Source organism: Nicotiana attenuata, chromosome 11 (genome assembly GCF_001879085.1).
Source record: "Nicotiana attenuata strain UT chromosome 11, NIATTr2, whole genome shotgun sequence".
Classification (NCBI taxonomy): domain Eukaryota; kingdom Viridiplantae; phylum Streptophyta; class Magnoliopsida; order Solanales; family Solanaceae; genus Nicotiana; species Nicotiana attenuata.
Window position 1 is genome coordinate 15,667,709 of NC_031999.1, and position 24,130 is coordinate 15,691,838.

The window sequence follows — 24,130 nt, forward strand, 5'->3', positions numbered from 1 at the left end:
TTCCACTTTTCCTTTCTCTCCTCTGCTTGACTGAAACTTCAAACCCATTTTTATATCCTAAATCCAGGAAACCAATTTCTTTTTTTCTTTCAGCTGTTATTGACAATCCATCACCACCCGTTGCAAACTTAGAATCACCTTCAAAATTCGGGTTTGCTTCAACAGGAACCACACCTGAATGTGGATGAGGAGAATATCGGCATAGATCTTTTTATGGGTTGAAGAAGCGACTTATTCAGAGATGATTATGGTAGATTAAGCCTCTTCCCATGGTACATGCCCATGCCTGGGCGACAGTTAGGGGTTGGTATAGCAACTACAAAAGTTTTTACCTCTGGTTGACTGTTCACAGCCCTATTTGTTGACCCCAAGAGAATTCTGTGCTGCAATATGCTGGTTTGCTTTCTCATGTTGATCCTTAGAAGAACAGAGTTATTAAAGACCGTGTTAGAGGTCATTTCTTATGTAAGCTAGACCTTGAAAAAGCTTATGATCATGTGAACTGGGATTTCCTGGATTTCATTATGTTAAAGATGGATTTGGGGATAAATGGGGGAGATTGATCAATTTTTGCGTTTCTGCTGCGAGATTCCTGTTTTGGTGAATGGGATGTAGTTTTTTTTGGGAGTTCGAGGGGTTTGAGACAAGGGGATCCACCATCCCCTACGCTTTCATTTTGGTGATGGAAGCATCGTGCAAAATGATGGATAAAACGGTCATTGGAGGTTTATCTAAGGGTTTTGATGCTTCGTTCAATGGCCATCGTAATGTGACAGTTACATATATATATTGTTTGTAGATGATACTGTGGTTTTTGTATTGCAGAGGTGTCCCGGCAGTTTACTTGAGACAAATTTTGATTTGATTCCAGGTTGTGTTAGGGCTTAAGATCAACCTCAGAAAATGTGAGATCACGCTGGTGGGAGAAGTGGATAATATTGAAGTGTTCACGCATGTGTTGAATTGTAAGGTGGGTATTTTACCTACTAACTATCTTGGGCTACCATTGGGTGCTTTGAGCAAATATCTTTCAGTGTGGTATTCGGTGATTAAGAGAGTAGAGAAGCGGTTAGTGGGTTGGTAGAAAAGGTACTTGTCGAAAGTAGGGAAGGAAATATTGATCAAAAGCACTCTCTCTAGCATACCCACATTTCATGTCACTCTCTCAGGCTCCTGGTAAAGTGACTGAAAGGCGGGTAAGACTTCAGCGAAACTTTTTATGGGACAAAGCGGAAGGAGCAAGGAAGTATCACTTATGGGTCGTTTGGTAGGATGTATTAGGAAAAATAATATATGTATTAGCTTTGATATTATTAATTTGGTAGTGTTTTTCAACTTATGTATGACTAATACATGTATTAGTTATACATCCTAAACAGTACTGTTCTTATACATAGCAAACCGTGGCATTAACAATACCATGATTCTTAATACATGGATAATCATGTATAAAGACATAAATGTCCTTTCAAAACCTTTTCCAAATTCTTTTCAAAGGATGTGGAGGGTATTTTTGTAAACAAATAATTTTTCCAAAAAATTATGCAGTGCATGTTATTTTTGAAACACTAAACCAGACAGTCGATACGAAATAATCTCCGCATAACTAATTCAAGCATAACTAATCTCAGCATTACTAATACACCCTATTCAGTACTATTCTTATACACCCTACAAAGCGACGCCTTGTGAATAGGAGAGCTGTCACATCTCCAAAGGAATGGGAGGACTCAGAGTGAAAGATCTCAAGGTGTTTTATAAAGATTTTTTAGGGAAGTGGATATGGCGATGCAGGGTGGAGGAAAATGCATTTCGGAGGAGGGTTGTCTGTCCAAATGGTCGACCTTGCCATCAAGTTGGGTCGCTCGATCCTTGATTGTTTCCTTAACAACAGCTGCCGCTGAGATCACTCCACTGCTATCGTCATGTACATGGTACAACAAGAAGAGAATTAGCAGAAATCGAAAGGTTTTTACCTAAAACTCCGCTCTTATACCTCCTAAAGAGAAATAGACGCGCGCGGGTAGAGCGTCTGCCTGAGTCGTGCGGCCCTAGTGACGCCTAGTGTAGTGTAACACTTGGGTTTCGCGTTCTCCTTGCCTTGTCTAGTTTTGCTTATGATCTCTCTCTGAGTCTAGTTCGTTACCTTCTACTACCGATCTTCTCCCTCTGCTGCTAATGGAGCTACTGTATATCGACCTAAGAGATACTAGACCAGGTGTGAGAAGAAGGGATGCTGCCATTGATGGACCGGTGCTACCTTTGGATCTAAGAATCACGGAAGACGTAATTGAAATATGCACCTGGAATTAAATCACATTGGTATAAAGAGCCGGAAAGGAAAAAAAGGAGGAAAGAAGCAAGGGACGACGAAGCGAGGTTTGGAGCCCTTTTACAAAGTGGAAGATGCCTCTCACAATGGGTAGGATTGCTGGAATATATTGGAGTTGGGGCAGGTTGAAGGGGGTGGGGGGAAAGTCAAGTTAAACATGGTGCCACCATAGCCCTAAGAAAACGAGATTGGGTTTGTGCGTGTAGACTATCCTAGGAAGTGTCTATTCTACCAAACCACGGGACGCAGTCGTAGATCCAGCCCTGGAAGTCCTCTCCTCTAGTAGTGGAAAAATATGGTGTTACGGAAGGGGAATGGAGGATCGGAAATGTCACAGTACCATTTGGGTGTGGATTATGAAGGAGTATTACGAAGGGTGAGAAGCTTTTAGTGGACATTATCTCTTGGAGAACAAGTTGAAGGTAGCATTCCCCAACTTTTATAGTGTATTGTGCCAAAGAGGGATGACAGTGCAACAAATTTGTAGGTCCCATGGGGGGTAGTTCATTGGGATTTGAGATTTAGGAGGAACCTACAGGATTGAGAGATGGAAGAATTTCACAACTTGGTTGAGTTATTGTATGGGTTGTATAAGCCAAGAAATTCATCGGATGTATAGAGGTGGTGTGAGAGTAGAGACGGAATATTCTCTATTAAATCTTATATAAGAGGTTATTAGGGAGGGGGGAACATATTTTTCCTCATTGCTCTATTTGGATTCCTAGAGCACCGAGAAAGCTGTGCTTCTTTGTGTGACTGCGGCATGGGGAGTGATTCTGAAGCAAAAAATCTAAGGAAGAGGAGGATCACCTATGTTAGTTGGTGTTTCATGCCCAAAAGCTCGGGCAAAAACGTAGATCATCTCTTATTACATCGTTAGGTGGCTAATCGGTTGTGGAAGGTCGTTCTTAATTTGTGTGGGACGCAATGAGTGATGCCAGGCGCAGTGAAGGAGGCGCTGCATAGCTGGGCTCACAAGAGGGGAAATAAAGTCTAAGGGCATGGTGTATTGCCCCATTAGCAATCATGTGGTTCATTTGGAACGAGAGAAATAGGAGGGCATTTGAAGGGGTGGAACAAGATTTTGTAAAATTACAAAATAGTCATCTGTTTCTTGTTTCTATTTGGAGTACTCATGAGATCCCTGTTTGTAGAGAGGATTGGGTCTCTTTTGTTGAATAAAATCATTTACCTAACAAAAAAAACTAGAGATCCTTATTGTTACCATCTCCCGAAAAAAAAAAGAACTAGAGATCCTTAGTTAAAAACTGTAAGCTTTAGGCGTGGGAACATTGTCAACTATGATAGATGGGGAGCTAAAATGAGGGAAGGAGGGGAGGTCTCTCTTGCATCTTTGATTTTCCACTGCTTGCTAGCTGGAGTTTGAACAATAGAATAGGTGCACTGTTCTCTTTTTCCGGGGCAAAAAATCTGGACTTGCATTTTTCCCGGTGCTTGTTAACTCAGTTCAATTGCTTAATATATATTCTACCAATCCGATTATGAACTTGGAATTCAACCATTTTCATGTATCTTCTTTTTATAAAAATATCCATCCCACTTTGCTGTTATATCTTCTGTATTTGTCATCCTTCTTATTTTGGTCTACATCTTTGAATAGGAAGAAGTAGTCTCATTCCCACTCTATGTTGAGGCGATACGCTTTGCCTTTCATGAAGAAAGCATGATTCGAACTGCGGTACGTGCGCTAACCCTGAATGTATATCATGGTGAGCTCCTTTTTATACTTCTTCCATGTTTATCTATATTTTCCCTCATTCCAAGTGTTTTCGGTAGTATATTCAATAATCTTCAACGTGTTGACAGTTGGCGATGAGGCGGTTAACAAGTTTGTTGCCAGTGCTCCTCATGCCGATTATTTCTCAAATTTGGTAAAATTTTTCGGGGAGCAATGCATCAGCTTGGACAAGTTGGTTGTTAATGCTTCAAAGTATGTAGTTTTTATTTTTAATTTTTGTCCCATGAAACTGGTTATGCATCACCTATTTGATGTACAGCTCATGTGATTTATTATGCAGGTGTCTGGGTCCAGATACTAGTGGTTCTATCATTTCCTCTGTTGATGAGATTGAGGACAACCTCTATTACTTTAGTGATGTTATTTCAGCAGGGATTCCAGACATTGGGAGGCTTATAACAGACCTCATGTTGAAGGTGCTGATATTTCCATCAGTACTTCCTTCATTACGGATGGAAGTAGTTAAAGACAGTGTAATGATCTAAACCTTTCTCTCTCTTGACATGTTTAGTGAAAAAGAAGCCCCAACTAGGGGTGTTCGTAAAAACCCGAAAAACCGAACCAAACCGACCAAAAAACCCGATACTTTTTGGTTTGGTTTGGTTTGGTTTTGGTTTTGAATTTTAAAAACCGATCAAATTTGGTTTGGTTTTGGTTCTAATAAAAAAAAACCGAAAAAAACCCGAACCAAACTGACTATAGGAGTAGCTATTTCAAATTTATTATTACACCTATATATATGTATATTTTTATATAAAGTTTCAAAAATTAATGGCAAATGTTAATAGTTTGCACTTTTAGTATAGTTCTTTACCTTTACATTCTAGTTTGATTGGTAGTTTTCTTTTGTTAAGTGTAAGAATCCATTTCGTGTTAAAAATAATATATTTTTAATTGAGTCCTTAAATTATTCATTACTATTCGATTCAATTATCATCAATATATTTTGGTAAATAATAGATTTCTCAAAGGGCAATTGATTTGATAGTGTTACGTTGAAAATGTGGTCGCCGGAATATGTGTTTGATAGTGTATGTCTTATATTTAAGAAAAAACCGATAAATAACCGAAAAAACCGAAAAACCGACATAAACCGAATCGAGAAAAAACCAACTTAATTGGTTTGGTTTGGTTCTAATATCTGAAAAACCTACTTACTTGGTTTGGTTTCTTTTAAGGGAAAAACCGATCCAAACCGAACCATGAACCCCCCTAGCCCCAATATTTGAAAGTTTACTTAAGGTCCTTGCCTTAACCAGAGTTTACCTCACTTAGGCTTCTACATTAACACTTTTGCCTAGTGTAAGGACCCTCACCTCCAATCGTAAGATAGTGATTCGAGAAAACTGGTAAAGGGCCACTAGGGAAAGGCCCATTACTGAGCTCTTGGGTAGGGTGATATGGAGGGTTGGAGTTTACAGAATTAAAAAAAAGAAGAGTTTTTAGATGAGATGGTCACACACTACAATATAATATCAGAGTAGGTAGAGGTCCTGGTTTCGAGTCTCACCGTCATCCGTTATCAAAGAGAATTTCCACGTGCTTGGCCCATAAAAGAGAATCAGCTTGCATGTTGAAGACTTAATTGAATGGATAAAAATGTGCTATGATACCATGTTTAAATGTGTGACCATCTACTTATGTTTTCGACATGCCATGCCACCTCACATGTGAGCCTGCTTCTTTTCATGGCCAATACACGTGAAAATTCTTTTTGATAATATGAGACAGTGAGATTTGAATCTACGACCTCTGCCTACATTGATATCATGTTTAAGTGTGTGATCTTTTAGATGAGATGGTCATATATTTCAAACAATAACACTTTCTTCTTAGCCATTTTTTTGCTTCCATTAGCAAACCATCAAGGTGTTTCTACTTTTCACATATGTGTATTTTCTATGATCAAGCATGTTGAATAATTGAGTAAATCAAATAGATCTTCGCTTCACTTTTTTGGCAAATAATTATTGGATACCTATACTGGTGAGCACCCCCCACTTCCAACCGAGAGGTTGTGAGTTCGAGTCACCCCAAGAGCAAGGTGGGGAATTCTTGGAGGGAGGGATGCCGAGGTCTATCGGAAACAACCTCTCTACCCTAGGGTAGGGGTAAGGTCTGCGTAAACACTACCCTTCCCAGATCCCACTAGTGGGATTATACTGGTTTGTTGTTGTTGTTGTATACTGGTGGGAGGTAGTAGGTATTTGGTGGAACATTTAAGATGCACGCATGTTGGCCCCGACACCATCGATATGAAACAAAAAAAAGTAGTATCTTAAGGGTGGAAATCAAGTCTTATATTTCTTTTATTATTACAGTTCTGGTAAGTAGAAAAATAGAAGATGAGGAAAGGATAGCAACAAAGAATTATGTCCTTTGGTTTGTTTCCCTTTCATCCTTAACTAATTGTACAGGTTTTGCTCCGAGCATTAAATATGACTCTAAGATGCTATACAAGTTCGGGACTGGGGGTTAAAATGTAAAGCTTCTGTAGTTCTTTTAAAGGAAGCTAATTGAAGTGGCTGTACTTAGGCAAGAGCACAAGATCAAGGGGCTAAGTGACATAAGTTGAAGTGATAAGGAAATAGTATGTTGAGCGAACTTTTTCCCCCTCGGCATTTGTTGTTTTCACTTTATGCTGGTTGCTGGCATTTTATCTGCAGATGTTGTCTTTTGTTTCTTATGCACGTCCAATTGTTAACTTTCATGTTTTTTTTTTTATTTTTTTTTATTTTTTTTTTTATGTAGGATACAGGAATTGGAACCGCAACTTCTTTATATTTACTTTGTTGCATCTTACGCATTGTTAAGATAAAAGATTTGGCAAATATTGTTGCTGTTGCTCTTCTTTGTGATATAGAAACATTCGTCCCAAAGTCTGAAGCTAAACTGAATGGTTTCATGGTTAACCATGGTATGTCACATGAAAATCAAGATTCAGAAAATGGTGGCTTCAGATCGGATTCTGATGGTCAAACTTTACGGGTTTTAATTCCAAACATATCCAGCTCTTTAAATGGTCACCCAGAAGATGATATTCCGCAACCAGATCATGGGAGTTCACATTCTGCGTTATGGTATTTCACATTCCACTTCTTATTCTTAATTATTTGTTGTTTTGTTAAGGAGGTGCTATCAATTTGTTAGATGCATGAGGCGAACCAAAGTTTTCTTGTAACACTCTGCTCTAGATGGAACTATCATGAAAACATATTGCGTTCAAATACTATTGTCTTGGACGAACAGTAATCGCTAACTACAGGGATGTGATGTTTACTGAAGAATAAACTTAAGAAAATTGCTTCAAGAAAAATCTCTAAATTTCTTAGTGACACCTGAGCTTTAAGAACTTTTGGCAAGATGTTGGAACCTCCTATCATCTTTCTCATGGGTAAAACAATAACTTTTTAAAGTTTTTTTACATAAAGAGTTGAAACCTGTCTGATTATCAAATTTTGTGAACTTCTGAGACAGTTGACCTTAACTCATTTATCGTCTTAGTTTTCCATTTCACTTTTTTCTAGGGTTTTCTAAATCATTAAGCTTCCAGTTTTTTCTTGATGAGTAATCATTAAGTAGTAGTTTACATATCTTGATTATAGGTAATCATTAAGTTACCAGTTTACATATCTCGATTACTCCTTATTGTCATGTTTGTCTGTAGGATTTCTTGATCATTTTGTTCTGTATGTTTCTCCTTCTCTGTTCCTCTACTCTTTTTTTCAACAATTATAGGATTCTAGATATTATTGTTTAAAATGATTTTCACTAGCACCACTCAGCATGAGTCAAGTGAAAAATAGATGTAGTCTCTTTCTTTTCTCATTCTTTTCCTGCCTTTGTTTTCCTCTATCTTCTGCTCTTATTTAGATGGTGTAGCAGTACGCAGTGTTTGCTTGTATTCTTTGGCGCTTTCATCGTGTCTTACACCTAAAAGTAGGATATTATAAAGTAAACCATTAAGTGAGCAGCCAAATCACTTCAACTTATTGCTTTTCCTGCTAATTTTCTGTTCTGTAGGGAGGCCTTACTTTCTTATATTACTACTGGTGATGATGTTCAAGTTTCGGGTTCTTTAAGTGTGCTGGCTACACTATTGCAGACTAAAGGTTATATAAGTGGTATGTTATTCTTTTCCTTCAGATGCTTTGTCCCCCCCACTTATAAGAATCTTTATGACTGCAGAGCTGGAAGAATCAATGCTTGATGCTCTTGGAATTCTTCCACAAAGAAAACAACAGAAGAAACTCTTGCTGGTATGTCGAATCTGTAAAGTAACCATTATAAGGAAAAGGTCCTTTTTTGAAATTATGCTGAGATTTGTTATTCAACTAGTTGCTATTCAAGTAGGTCATGTGCTATAGCTTCTGAAATGTGAAAGGTGCAAATATGAAAAGCCTATCCAACAATAGCGTAGGTTAAGATCTAGGTAGCATATGGTGTTAGATAATGATTATTACATATATATGAATGTTCTATTACTCGACTAACAAAATCATCGATAAAACTGATTACCCTTTTTTTTGTTGGAACAATAGGGAGTTTATTACATGTGAAACTAACATTTTCAAATTGTTTTTTAACTGTAGATTGGGTCGAGCTACATTGATTAAGGATAATGTTTAACTAGAACTGCGTTGACATGATTCCACTCTGAACCTTTTCAATTCCTGCTCGTTGATGAGCTTTATGGAATATCCTATTTTTGTTCTTGAGGAAAACCTGTCCCCAAGTTTTAATAGTGGGAGCATTAAAATCTGTGAAGTTTGAACTCAATTATTGTGAATCTTGCACCAAACTTTGGTGTATACTTTATTGAGATAAATAAATATTTTTAATGTCCCCTTTGTCCTATCATAGCTCGTTTCCCGTAATACAGAATAAATTATTGATGCCAGTAACTTTTGACTTCACTATCCTTTTTAATGGTACCGATTAATTGTCATTGTTACTTCTAAATTTACACCATATGCATCTTAAACATTGATAAATTTTATTCATGAAGAAACTTTCTTATCTTTACTAAGAAAGACCAGCAAGTTTAGATCTCTTGATTGGAGTGTAACTGCATGCTGTAAGGAAGAAACTCTGGACAGTCATCGATAAACTCTTGTAGTTTAGTAAGTGCATGAGTTTCAGCTTCCTAAACTTTTTGGGAAAATTGGCGAGAGAACAGAGCTTTAGTCCCATTGAATTTCCACATGTTGTTTGGCCCTGAACAGTCTTCGTCCAGTTATATTGTTGATCCAATATTAGAAATTTAGAATTTAAGTGGATGTGCCTGTATTCCAGTCAGGTGCTTTTTCTAGTTCAGGCCTTTTTCTCCAAGTACTTTTTTCAATTTCAACTTCAAATACTCATCGTTTCAACTTTAACCAAATATTCTCCAAACGGGGCCAATCGTCGTGCATGTCTCTTGGAAATGAGACACCCTTACGGTAAGATATCTCCCTACTATCGATATACTGATTAAATTTGTAGCTTAAGCTTTGCCAGATGAAATCAGAGACATAGCTGCTATCACGTCTTGTTATGGAAACAAATTTCTGATGATTTTCTATCTATGTGCATTGTGGGAGGTAAACTGTCAACAGTGTTTCATGTAAAATTGAGTTCCGCTTTCGTTGATGTGAAACTCTTTCTCGCATTGACCGGACAAAGGTTTCAAATGAGCATCCCATGGTTCAGCCATAGCTTGAACCTCCATAACATCAACTGGAGAATAGGGCATTTACAATGTTCTAGCTGAGACTATTGAGCATCTGTGATGAATAGACGCTTCCACTGGCAGTTATTTCTTGGATTGGCAGTGATCAGGATGAGATCTTCTAATTTAGCATTCCTGAAATCTCTGTTCCTCATATCTATCTAGTATCCATCTTGAGAAGATAGAGCCAATAATCCCCCAAGGGTTTGGTCTAGTGGTAAGAGTGCAATGCATGATGTGTGGGTTAGGGGCACATCACGGGTCGAACCATGCTGCACAAAAGCCTGGTATTTAAGGAGAGAAGGGTAGAGGGGAGGATCCATTGTCTGCTGAGTTTTGAACTGTGCGCCATTGGTCCACGGAGATTGCTCAGTTATAAACCAAAAAGGAGATAGAGCTAACAAGAGTCCTGCTATAATAGCTGGCCTAACTCTTTTGCTTAGGTTCGCCAGTGGCTACATTTTGTATGTGCCTTCTTTAGCTAGTTCATCCTTATTGGTTCCAAGCATATGGCATGTACTTCTTATGGTAAAGAATGTATTGCTTGACGACTTGATTGATTATTTATAAACGTAGTTCTTGCCTTTTTTTTTGTGACTGCAGCAAGCTTTGGTTGGTGAAGGATCTGCTGAAGAGCAACTTTTTTCCTTCGAAAATATGGTAAAGGATGGAATATGTAGTGAAATGGATTGCTACCTCCAAAAGTTGAAGGTACCATTGCAGTACCAGTTCTCTTTCTTATCTTCACTCATTTTTACATTCTTGTGTTTGGTGCTTTCCTGTAAATATAGAGAGTAACAAATGAGATAGTAACCAATAGTGAATTAATTCATCCGACTTGCAGGAAATGAAGATATTTAACAATCTGAATTATGGTCCTTTTTGTTTTCCTATTTAGTAGCAAAATTTAGTACGAGTGGGTCGAACAAAGACCCATATTCGTTAGTCGAATTTATATCAACAAAGCCACTTTATAGTGGTTTTGTCAAATTATGTTCATTGCATCAGAAAGAAAGGGAGACCGAAAGAAAGTATGCTTAGAGGACACTAAAATTGAAGAATGGAGTTCGAAACTGATAAGGCAAATTTGGGGGAATAGATGGGTGGCATGGGCTGAACTTCAAAGCTTCTGGAACTAAAGGGGGGTGGGGGTGGGGGTATTCTTAGCCTATGGGATAGAAGAAATATATTATTGATATTAATTGCAATACAATGAACCTTATTTATAAGTATACATAATATATAACCTACTCCTATTACATACGGGACTAGGACTAATTACATATATATTCACATAGCTATTCTAACACTCCCCCTCAAGCTAGTGCATACAAATCATATGTACCGAGCTTGTTACATATATAACTAATACGAGGACCGATGAGGGACTTGGTGTAAATATCTGCAAGCTGATCATTCGGCTTCACAAATTTTGTAGTAATATCTCCTGAGAGTATCTTTTCTATGACGAAGTGACAGTCAATCTCAGTATGTTTAGTTCTCTCATGGAACACCAAATTCGGTGCAATATGAAGGGCAGCTTGATTATCACATTCAAGTTCTATTTGGTTGATCACAAATTTCAACTCCTTGAGCAACTGTTTGATCCAAACTAACTCCATGTTTCCATAGCCATTGCTCGATATTCTGCTTCTGCACTAGATCAAGCAACGACATTCTGTTTCTTGCTCTTCCATGACACCAAGTTACCTCCTACTAAAATACAATATCCAGACATAGAACGTCTGTCAGAAGGTGATCCTGCCCAATCAGATGTAGCATCTGAGTATCCGACGATCTGCTCATGGACTCTATCCTCAAACAATTGTCCTTTGGTGCTGATTTTATATACCGAAGAATGTAGATAACTGCATCCGAATGACTATCACATGGAGAATCCATAAACTGACTCACAACACTCGCAGGAAAGTAAATGTCAGGCCTAGTCACTGTGAGGTAATTTACTTTACCAACCAGCCCCCTATATCTTGCAGGATCGCTAAGCGGCTCCCCCTGTCCTGGCAGAAGTTTAGAATTCGGATCCATAGGAGTGTCAACAGGTCTACAGCCTGTCATTCTACAAACTTTGCTGGTCTACAGTTAAAGGAGACTTTACGCGAGCTATAAATTATTTCCACAATCTTGAGCATTTTGAGAAAAGCTTAAATTCCTCTTTTATTGCGCTCATCCTAGAGAAGAGCGATGCAAAGGAGCTAAGAGTTTTTAGAACTATTAGTTTGATACGCATTTTCTAGAAAAATTATCTCTAAAGCTCTTGCGGACAGATTGAAAATGGTGCTACCCAAGCTGATCAACACTTCTCAGATGGCTTTCTTAAGTGATAGAAATATCACTGATGCAGCCTTGATAGCTAAAAATGGTTGGACTCAAGAATGAAACTGGAAAATCTGGAATTCCTTGCAAACTGGATATAGAGAAAGCGTCTGATCATGTAAATTGGAGCTTCTTGCTGGATTTATTGAGACAAATGGGCTTCAGTCCCAAATGGGTCAATTGTATTAGCTTTTTTATTTTAGCCATGAAGTTCTCGATACTCATAAATGGTGCACCACATGGTTTCTTTTCTAGCCAAAGCGGTTTGAGACAAGGAGACCATTTATCTCCTTTCCTCTTTATTCTAGTGATGGAGGGACTTAGTAAGATGATACACAACGCTGTTCAGGCAAATTGGATTGCTGGTTTCGCCGCGAACTTCAGGGTCCTGAAGGTTTATAAACCTCTCATATTCTTTACGCTGATGACACTTTGATCTTTTACGAAGCTTAGGAACAACAACTTCTGTTCTTGAGGATGATTCTGACCATTTTGAGGCTGTTTCTGGTCTTCGTATTGATTTTGCAAAAAGCTCCATTTTCCCGTCAACAATGTCGCCAATATTCACAGTTTGGCAGGCATCTTACAGTGCGTTATCGGCTCTCTTCCCACAAAGTATTTGGGGCTTCCTTTGGGGGAAAAACACAAGTCAGTGGCCATTTGGAATGAGGTTTTGGAAAAAGATGGAGAAAAGACTATCAAACTGGAATTGACAGTACTTTTCTTTGGGTGGAAGAGTTACTCTAATCAATAATGTCCTGGATGCTATTCACACTTACACAATGTCATTATTTCTTGCCCCTACTTCAGTCTTAAAGCAAGTGGAGAAATTGAGAAGGGATTTTCTATGGCAAGGAAATAAACAGTCTAAGTGTTTGCTTTGTAGGGATTAACCACATTCAATCTTTAAGGACGTTGTGGTGGCATCATAGTCTTATGGGATAAGAGACAGTGGGTTAATAGGGGAGTGCATCAATACCTCTACACTATATCATGCATGTTGGAAAACACACAAGAGGAATTTAGATGGTGTTTCACTGGGGTGTATGGCCCCCATGCAAATCGAGAAAGAGAAATTCTATGGCATGAACTAGCAGCTATCAGAGGTATATGGGAGGAGTAGTGGGTCATAGGGGGAGATTTTAACATTTGCAGATTTGAGAGTGAAAGATATAATTGTGTCAAAAGGTCTAGGGCGATGAGATCCTTTACCGAAACAATTCAAGACTTAGATATCATTGATCTTCCTCTTCAAGGAGCTCAATGCACATTGTACGTAGGAGAAGATTCCATGCAACCCTTAAGAATTGGTAGGTTCTTAATATTTCCAGAGTGGAATGAAAACTTCAAGGCAATTAAGTAATTAGCTCTTCTAAGGGTTACTACTAATCATAGGCCTTTATTGTTGGAGTGCGGTGATTGGGAAGCCAGTCCCTCTTATTTCAAGTTTGAAAATATATGGCTTCAAATGGAAGGTTTTATGGACAAGGTCAAAGGATGGTGCCAGAGCTACATAATTAGGGGCACTCCTGATTTCATCCTAATGCAAAAACTGAGAAGTTTGAAAAAGGACATCACAGTTTGGAATAATGAGTCCTTTGGCAGAGTGGAAGCACATAGGAACAAACTGCTAGAGGACCTCACATTATTAGAACAAGCAACTAAAACAAGACCTATAACCCAAGCAGAAAAGGAGAAATCCATGCAGTGAAATTAGACCTTAAAAGAATGGCAAAGGCTGAGGAAGTCTCATGGAGACAAAAATCCAGATGTCAAACTCCAAGTTCTTCAAGACCTATGGCTTAAAGAAGGGGATAAGAACACCAAGTTCTTCCACAGAATGGAAAACTCCAAAAGAAGAAATAACAACATACATAAGGTAGTGATAGGAGATGAGCTATGTGAAGACAGGAAGTCATCAAAGCAGAAATTTTGAGTTTCTATCAAGGCCTTTACACTGAGAAAGAACAATGGAGGCCTAAATATAACTGTGCAAATCTGCCAAGTTTATCTCACACAGAGAAGGCATGGTTAGAGAGAGAATTTGAGGCAGACGAGGTGTTGGCTGCAACTCTTGTGCACCAGACAAAAGCCCAGGCCAGGACGGTTCCAAAGGTCATGGGTCTTTATTGAACTGGATTTAATGGGAGCTCTTAATCTTTTCCACCAACACTATTATATGGTCAGGTCCAATAATGCTTTTTTTATTGCTCTATTTCTCAAGAGGAAAAGGTACTATAGAACTCAGAGATTTCAGGCCCATAAGTCTCATTGGAAGTGTCTATAAGATAATAGCTAAACTAGAGGATCAAGACAATTATTAACAAGCTGATTTCAAAAGAGCAAAATGCTTATTTGAAAAATAGACAGATCACAGATGCATCATTGATAGCTAATGAGTTGCTAGATGGGAGGTTGAGAAGTGGTGTTCCCGGTATTCTTTGTAAGCTGGACATATAAAAAGCCTTTGATCAAGTTAATTGGTCATACCTACTTTCTATTCGGGAAGGAACGGGGTTTGGTGACACATGGATAAGATGGATCAAGTACAGGGGTTTGGTGACACATGGATAAGATGGATCAAGTACAACCTTATTACTGTTAAGTATTCCATCTTGGTGAATAGAGTTCCAGTTGGTTTCTTTTCACCGCATAAAGGAATTAGACATGGAGATCCACTTTTTTCCTTTTCTTTTTATCCTTGCGATGGAGGGTTTGAGCAGAATGTTAGACAAGGCAAAACAAATCCAGAAGATTGAAGGGTTCTGGGTGGGCAACAACACAGTTGATTCAGCTGTAGTTGCAGTGTCACTTTTACTCTATGTAGATGATACTTTAATCTTCTGTGGGGCTGAGAAGCTTCAGGTACAGTACCTAAATTTGACTTAACTAATTTTTGAAGCTATCTCAGGACTGCGCATTAATATGCAAAAAAGTATGATTTACTCTGTATTCACAGTGCCCAACTTGGAAAAGTTGGCTAGAATTATGAGCTGGGTAATTGGCTCCTTTCCAACAACATATTTAGGCCTTCCATTGGGAGCTAAATACAAAGCAATAGGGGTTTGGAATGGAGTTCTTGAGAAGGTGAAAAAAAGAATGGCAACATGGCAAATGCAATACCTCTCCATGCCCCATGGGAGGAAGATTGACACTGATCAATAGTGTCTTGGACAGCCTTCCGACATACATCATGTCCTTATTTCCTATGTCTAACAAGATGCAAAGATAACTCAACATAGAAAGGGAACAATGAAGGTCACAAGTTTCATTTGGTGAAATGGTCAAATGTAATTCAATCTAAGGAGCATGGTGGATTGGGTGTTAGAGACTTGGCCAAGCACAATAAGAGTTTGCTTATGAAGTGGTGATGGAGATATGGCCAGGAAGGAACATGTTTATGGAAGGAAGTAGTGAATGCTAAGTACGGGAAGCTGGACCATTGGAGTACCAAATAGAATAGAGCCCCTCATGGTGTTGGTCCTGGAAATTTATTAATAGCGTGAAAGAAGAATTCTTTCAGGATGCATCATTTAAAGTTGGAGATGGCACCTCAGTTAGGTTCTGGAAGGATAGATGGCTAAGACACCTATCCAGCCCAGTACCAGATAGCAGTTGATCCAGACTCTAAAATTGCCCAATGTAGGTCAGGGATCGTATGGGATCCCCTCTTCAGAAGACACATGCAAGAATGGGACCTTGGTGAACTCTTTGATCCTTTCCAGTAGAGCTTTCAAATGAACATACAAGCTCAAGACAATCTAAGGTGGGGCAATCTCAATGGAGGTTGTTATTCAGTGAAGGCAAGATACAACAAATTGTGTGCTAACAATGAAGTAATTGAGCTTTGGCCATGGAAGCTTATATGGAAGACAAAACTCCCTACAAAGGGCATGTGCTTCACCTGGATAGCTCTTAAAGGTGCTATCTTGACTCAAGACAACTTATGTAGAAGGAAATTCCAGTTAGTGAATAGATGTTACATGTGTCTAGATAACTCAGAATCTATAAACCATTTGCTATTGCACTGCAGAGTGGCTGCAGATCTGTGGCACGTGTTCCTTTCGGTTTTTGGCATTAGTTGGACAACCCCCCAAGGCATAAAAGAACCAGTTGAAAGTTGGAACCAATGGAAAGTTGACATAACCATCAAGAAGATCTGGCAGATGATCCCAACAAGTATATTTTGGTGTATTTGGATTCTGGACAAAAAGGAATCACATATGCTTTGATGAGCAACTCCCAACTGCTCCCTGAAAGCAAAGTGCCTTAGGAATCTATATAGCTGGAGCAACCTTTCCTCCGTAAATGAGTTAATTCCATTTCTAGATTTTATTAGCTCTTTGACTTTGGCTTGATTGCCAACCTTAGGTTTTTGGTGCTTTTGGTTAGCTCCCTGACTAGAACTGTATTTTTGTGTGAATGCAGCTAAACAGCCTCTTTTGTAATGTTTTTGGCATCTTCTTGATGCCAGTAATATAACATCTTACTTCATCCAAAAAAAAAAAGTAATGTGCAACTATATTGAGTAGAAGACATCCCCGAATTCCACATTCAATCTTTAAAGGCAAATAATAACACGAGAGACGTGAGCTTTGGGTTTCTAGACTATATATTCTTGTCTTATATAACCAAAATGTTTGCTGTGTGGGGATTAAAATTTCACTAGTATAAAATGGCTATGAGCCCGTTTGGATTAGCTGATTTGAAGTAGCTGATAAGCATTAGGTGCTGAAAAGCACTTTTAAGTGCTGAAACTGATTTAATAAATAAGCAATTATGTGTTTGGATACAAGTGCTGAAATTTATAATAAACTGCTGCAGTATTTGATAAAAAAGTGCAGATAAGCTCTTTTTCTGTTAAAATGACTTAAATAACCTTAGAATTATTTACACATATAAGAGCGTAACTTCTTCAAAATTTTAGATTCCAGATCGATTCAAATACAATATATTCTATTTTTCATTTTATTTTAAATACAATTATGCTTAGATAAGATAACTTTTATGATAAATATAATTTATTTTATGATAAGCATATAATCATAAGTTATAATAATTAATAAATTGACAAAAGTTTCTTAGTAAAAAATAAACTTAAATAAGGCAAAATATTTGAAGAGAAACAAAAATTGTCTTTCATCACCACAACACTTAGAAAGCAGTACACCAAAAATTTAATATGTCCTCATTTATTATATACAGTTCAAAGATTAATACACAATCACATAGATACAAATATGCAAAGGAATAGAGAATTTGCTTATCTTAAATAGTCAATGAGAATTGCAGACTTGAAGAGGTTGGGGGGGGGGGGGGGGTTGAAACAATACTTGAGGCAGTGAGTATCGATGTAAGAGTTTGTTCCAAAAAAAGAATATTTTAAGGATAAAATAATAAAAATCTTGGTCAAACTTAAAGTGCTTATAAGCTAAAAATTCATAAGCTGGGGGTGACCAGCTTATGACTTTTGCTTATTTTTGACTTATAAGCACTTTTAACTTTACCAAACGCGTATATAAGTCGAAAAGTGCTTATAAGCTAGTTTGACCAGCTTATAAGCTTAGCCAAACACCCTCTATGTAGTTGTATGTTGAAACTATGCTTGTTTTATCTGTGACTATAAGTGATGCTTAGATCTCTAGAAGGTCTTCCCTCATGATCTGTTAGCAATCAAAATTTGTGCTCTATTAGCTTCGTAGTATCCGTGTGCAAATATTTTATAAAGCAACAGGAACTATTGACTTAAGCACTGATGTAAAACAAAAAAATATGTTCCACCTGCCATTTGTGATGTACTTTGTTTTTTGTGGTTAGAACTCTCAAACTTTGAGTTGGAATTGATGACATTAACTCCGAATGTAAAACTAAAACTTAAACATATAGAAATTACTTTAAAAATTCTATCATGATCAAGACCAGGGATTCAAATGTTTTATTACAACTGAAGAATTATCATCAAAGTTATGAAGATTTACCACAAATCGACTTATCAAAAAGTAAAAATAAAAAGATTAACCATAAATCATTGTTACATAAATTGGGACTAAATAAGTATGTGTCATGATATCTTATTACTTAGTAATAACATAAGTATATGTCATAATGCCTTTGCTACTTTTTCCCCCTCTTGCTTGTGGAGGACGACATTAGAAAAGAAATAAGGTCTAATGTTTGTCTGGCTTGGTGATGTCATTCATTCTCCCGTGTCTGATTGTATTTAGCTTGATTCTGACAGGAGCAGTATGGATTGTTATGCGTGTGCAAGGAGGTTACAGTGAGCCCTCGCATACATAGACTTCAAGTATGTACTTTTCCATGGACTATCGCGTGTTATCTTTTGTTGCCCATTTTTTCTTCTTTCTTTCCCTTGTACTTTGTAATATATGTTTTAGCAACATTCCACATATCTTATGTTCCATGAATCATTACACCATGGAATAACATGTGGCAACCATAGTTTAAGCATGCAAAGAAGTTAACATTTGCTTTTTCAAGGGTACTGAAAGAAACAGTTAATTGTACATAATTCTGCTCTTGAGGTTGCGCTCTGATATTATTTGCATATGGATTGTTTTCCTCTTTCATTTGCTAGTTCTTTGAGCGCAACTGCAACAGAAGCTGGAGACTATATCTTATATAGCAAAGGGTGCCTTTTCCCTTTCATATACTATGGTGTCTTGTAGTTCATTTGCAGCCACGTAGGAAACCTGCTTAGGTAACTTCTTTTTGATATGTAAATGAAGCTTCTTATTTATAATGGCCAAGAAGGTGCAAAGATGAAGAGGACCAATGCTCCTAAAATAACACGAGGAGTCAATGAAATGCATCAATGTGTCAACATAGTTTACATTGTTCATCTTATACCAAAAGTTTTTGGTTGTGTACAGCCTCAGCTTTTTTTTTGGAACATTTACAGTTACATTCCTTCCACATATTCAGTAGAAAACATGCAGGGATAGTTTTACGAAAGGCCTGCAGTGTCCTTAGCGTTAATCTTCCTCTCGTAGATAGATATTGTTTCTTCCATGTAGCAAATTGCAGTTTTGCTGCCTGCCCAAAAATGGGCTTTATATTTAGCCTAGAAGTCCTAAATTCATCAACTTCGATATTCTGATATGTTGGCTGTAGATTGAATACTTCCACAGTTCCACCCTATTCATAGGAAATATGGAGCTTTGTCAAAATTATTTGCAATCTAAATTAGCTTCTAACACCAATATCACCAGTTTCAGATACATCAGTTGTTGTTTCTCTACCCAAGCAGATTCTGTGTACTGCATATCATATATATATTACCACTGCTTCTTTCCATCTTTAGCGAGCTTGAATTCCGTATTTCCTTTATCCATCCTTTTCTGTTAGTTGCTATGTTGCGCAGACTCTTCAAAATGCCTCCACACCCATGTCGGATCCTCCAAAAATACACTACTTTTGGAGGATCCGACACGCAACCGTTGGCATTTTTGGAGAGTCCGAGCAACATAGGTTAGTTGTATGTACCATTCTACTCAAAGCCTCCGTAACAAGCAGAAGTAAGAAAGTTTCTAGGGGATTGCCCTGTCTTGGTCCTTTGGGTGAAAGAAAATTTTCTGGATCAGAATTCATAAGATTGAGAACCTTTAAGTCCCCCGAAAAGATAGACCTTTAAATGGAAATTCCGTGGTAGTATTCAATTTTATATTATCGATGTTCATGTTTTTGCATTAGCTTAGTTTATTCTTCTGAATGGTCTCGAATTACTAAGGGGTGTGCATTCGAATCGGTTTATCGATAAATCGAATCGATTATTTGTTATCGAAATCAAAATAAAAAAATCGAAACCTTATTGAAACGATAACGATAAGCATATGTACAAATCGATAATCGATAAGGGTCAAAATCGAATTGATAAATCGAATGCACACCCCTAGACTGTAGACACTTGTTAAATGAGTAATTACCTATTTGTGTAGATTAATATAACATACAGAATGTATATATATTCCGCTACTATTTTGAAAGCGGCTATACAATATTATTTTCCCTAATCTATACCCTTTCCTTTACCCTAAGTCCCTTACCCTATTATTTCCTCTACCACATTTAAGGAATGATCATATTTAAAGATCAAGGGAATGAAGTTCAAATTAATGGAAAACAGAATTAGCCGTGATGATGTGTTTTGTTTTGTTTTGTTTTTTTATACCGTTGGAGTGTTGGTGGCATACATTTGATCCCTTACTTTAGTTTTGTTGCATGTGCTTGTTGACACAATTTTTATATTATAAATGGTGTTCGTCTTATTTTAGCTTCTTTTTGTCCATATTAGTTAGGCGCGTTTATAGCGATATACTTTCCGTGGAATCTCGCAAATTTTCTTATTGGTGTAATCGATAACCGAATCGATAAGCCCCCAAAATCGATAAATCGAAATCGAAAAAATCGAAACCTTATTGAAACGATAACGATAAGAATATGTACAAATCGATAATCGATAAGTAATTATCGATAAGGGTCAAAATCGAATCGATAAATCGAATGCACACCCCTAGAATTACTTACGGAGTTTGAGGGGTTGACTAGATTTTTGATCCGTTTATCTGTTTGTCTGCAGAGCTCATAGCTTTCATAATTTTTAAAGTAGACATGTTCATAGGCCTTTCTATTTCCAGTTGTCCAATAACTCAGGCTTCCTTCTGCCTCATCCTAGAATCCATGAATTGATTAGCTCATAGAACTACATCCGTTATTTTGTCTCTCTTAAGAAAAACATGTTTTTTCTCGGAAATCAGCTTACCAATTGCTCTATTAGTCTTTCAGCTAGTATTCTGGCAGTAATGTTGTAGATGCTGAAGTTGTAAAAGGGAGCATTGAAGCTCCCTTCAAAGCTCTCTTTCTGATGAAAATGCCGGAAGGCTCTCCATCACATTATTTTCAAATTGGCCGAAATTTCTAATAAAATGCCATAGAATTGTTTGGGCTTTGTCTCCTGCAGTATTCTTGATTACCAGCTCAACCTCCTCCTCGGAGGAAGGTATCTGCCCTACCCTTGTGACATCATAATTGTTTTTATCTCCAGGCTAGCCTTCACTTTTCAATTCTTGAAATGAACTTTCATAAGATTGCATAATATTCCTTTTTATCTATATTGTATTTTCTGTCTTCCTGCCATTAACTTCTAGTTTCGATATAGTGATACCTTCTATTTATTGGCCATCTTATGGAAGAACTTCTTATTTGTCTTCCTGCTCTATCCACATAAACATTGACCTTTGTCTTCTTGAAATCTCATAAACATTTCCTATTTCTTCCAATTCTGCCAGGATGCTCTGGTTTTCCTCTTCTCCTATCCAGTCCTTTTCTTCTTGCTTGATTCTAGACAATTAAGTTCTCCATGCATTTCGGATTTCCGTGTTTCCATTTTTCCAATCACTTATAATCCAGCATTATCTAAGTTGTATGCTATTTGCAGATAACAGTGTTAATTGATGAAACTAACGAGTGAATCAAACGGTAAAATATGGAGAACACTTGAGAAAGTAACATTTTTAAAACAAGTAAAAGTAAGACAAGAATATGCACCATATGTTTAGCTAGTATGGGAAAACTGAACTCTTTCTTCTTTTGGATAAGTATAAAAAGAATGAAATTGTGGTGAGACTAGATGCTATTGCAGTTCCATCATATAGACAATTAAGATATGGATGCTCAGTTTTCAGGAGAAAAGCATAATAGATGAAAATGTAACTTGTAAAACTAAAGGAGGATGACTGAAATGGAGGAGTGCTATGGAAGCATTGTGCCAGAGGAAAGAAAAGTTTTATTGCTTTTCTAAATATTAAAGAGAAAGTAGACATATCGCGAAGTGGAAGACAACTCCTACGAAGGTTTGCTGCACCAAGAATGTTATAATGGAAGCAAATGTTGGGCTTATAAGGCCAACCATATCCACATGAAGAGTGTTGTAAAATGAGAATGCTAGTATACATGATTGATCACGTAAGACTAGACAAATTAAAATTTGGATCCACATGTGGACAAATTTTCTTTTTCAGTTTTCTGACAAAAAGCAATATTTCAAGTTTTTGTAGCTGCTTTGAAATTTCGGAAGAATTTTTATCAACTTCTTTGGTTCTTTTCAAGGAAGTTGAAAGTTTTCTCCAAACTGTGGAGAAAAAATCTATACTTTTTCCCAAGTACTTCGCTAATAAACAAAGTTTGAAAACTGAAATCACTTTCGGAAAATTTCAAGCTTTTTTTCAAACAAACACCATAGTTTGACACTATGAAATGTTGAGGGGTTGTTATGTTTCCTTCCATAACGAAAATTATCCATTTAATACGTGAAATCCACACTAAAACTTTAGGCAGAATCCAAGTAAAAACTTGGTTTATCCTTTGGAACTAATCATCAATCGTTTAGATATGAAACAAGTTTCCAACAGGCTATGGACCCATCTGTGGGTAATGTAGCTATCTTCTATAAAGATCAAACATGAATTTGCTTATTGTATCATTAACCTTGTTTGTGAACGTTTAACCTGATATCAAAATAAAAGTCTGTACAGTTGATTTATGCTGGATAATTGCTCTGGTTTTGTGATGATTTCTGAACTCATCAGATATTTAAGAATTTCTGTGGTCCAGTTTAAGCTTGTAATCAATATAGCAAGGAAAAAAAAGTCAATATATATGTGATGAAATATAAAGGTGCGACTTAAAATTGTTATAGTGCTTCAGATTCATTAAGTTAGATTTTTACAGGGATAGAATTTTCAGCCTCTGGTTTTGAAGGTTTAAATACAGTTCTATTAAGTAGCTCCCATGTGTTTGGTCTCATGTGATTCGATTGAATTTTTGTTTTAGTTTAAGCTTTAAATAATCTCAAATAAGTGATCTTCTTTTATAGGTACTGGACGCATTGGTCAGTCTATTCTGCAGGTCAAATATCTCTGCAGAAACATTGTGGGATGGTGGTTGGCTTTTGCGCCAGTTGCTTCCATACAGTGAGGCGGATTTTAACGGTCATCATCTTAAATTATTGAAAGTGAGTTGTTTTTGCAAACCACCAGAAGTTTCCTCTTGTTTTTGCAAACGACCCAGAAGTTTCCTCTTGTACTATTTTATTTATTTTATCTATGTTCGTTGAGTATTATATCTAATTAAGTTAGCAGTAGTTGGTTCAAGAAAGGCTTGTGGCATAAAAGATTGCAGAAAGCAAGTCTTTTCAGATTTTGAGGATTCTGCCTCTTTCCACCTAAGAATTATTATCTTGTTGGACTTCAAATTTCCAAAGTATCTTCATATAAGGGTTGCTTCCTTCTTTTCTCTCTTTTCCAAATAATAAAACAAATTCAACTTTGTTTATAGTAGTCACTTCTTGGTTAACCTGTTATAGCTGCTGTTAATGATGTGGTTGTTGTAATTGTGAAGGATTCATTCCACAGTTGTACTAGCTCTATTCTTGACGAATCAAAAGGAACTTGGCCTGATTTGCTAATTGTGGTACTTTGTGAAGAGTGGAGGAACTGCAAAAGAAGTATGTTATGTCCATCTTTATTAAATGGTTCTGTTAATTTCTTTTAGATGAGGACTTAATGTGAAGAGAATGACAACTGCAGCAATTGAAGCTTCTTCTCCTAGGAAAGATCCCAAATCCATGCTTTTGCCATCACACAAGTCCCTTTCTGAAGGTATGATTGTTCCTCTCTTCCCATCTTGATCGTTGGCAATTGGCGTTTTCTGACTTTTCCTGCTATTAATTTTGCTGTACTGTTTTTTCCATGGTAGAACCTGCTTCTGGGGAATCATCTTTTACTGCTGGTGAAAGGTTGTGCGAGATGGTTAAGGTTGTACTCCATCTTAGCACTTGTTTGATAAAAGTGAAACATGAACATGAATCTTGACATTTACTGAATAATTTGGGGCATCCTAATGCTTTGAGATGGAGAGCTATTGTCGATTGGGAACCACCCATTATAAATTCAGCTTTAAGATTGATATCCTGCTAATC

General features: G+C 37.2%; 1 protein-coding gene across 3 annotated transcripts in view; it reads left to right on the top strand.

Annotated features, from left to right (window-relative positions):
• The window catches only part of LOC109234169, a 43,463-nt gene that overhangs the window by 13,703 nt on the left and 5,630 nt on the right, over positions 1-24,130 (top strand). Inside the window, exons 7-19 of one of the 3 annotated variants that reach the window (XM_019400039.1) lie at positions 872-970; positions 3,954-4,062; positions 4,160-4,283; positions 4,372-4,564; positions 6,843-7,171; positions 8,115-8,215; positions 8,280-8,350; positions 10,405-10,512; positions 18,374-18,439; positions 23,027-23,164; positions 23,551-23,656; positions 23,739-23,810; positions 23,908-23,966. In XM_019400039.1, the coding sequence (XP_019255584.1) occupies positions 872-970; positions 3,954-4,062; positions 4,160-4,283; positions 4,372-4,564; positions 6,843-7,171; positions 8,115-8,215; positions 8,280-8,350; positions 10,405-10,512; positions 18,374-18,439; positions 23,027-23,164; positions 23,551-23,656; positions 23,739-23,810; positions 23,908-23,966 (1,575 nt within the window). The remainder of the gene's footprint in view (positions 1-871; positions 971-3,953; positions 4,063-4,159; positions 4,284-4,371; positions 4,565-6,842; positions 7,172-8,114; positions 8,216-8,279; positions 8,351-10,404; positions 10,513-18,373; positions 18,440-23,026; positions 23,165-23,550; positions 23,657-23,738; positions 23,811-23,907; positions 23,967-24,130) is intronic. The other 2 variants (XM_019400040.1, XM_019400041.1) reach the window with 2 other exon arrangements.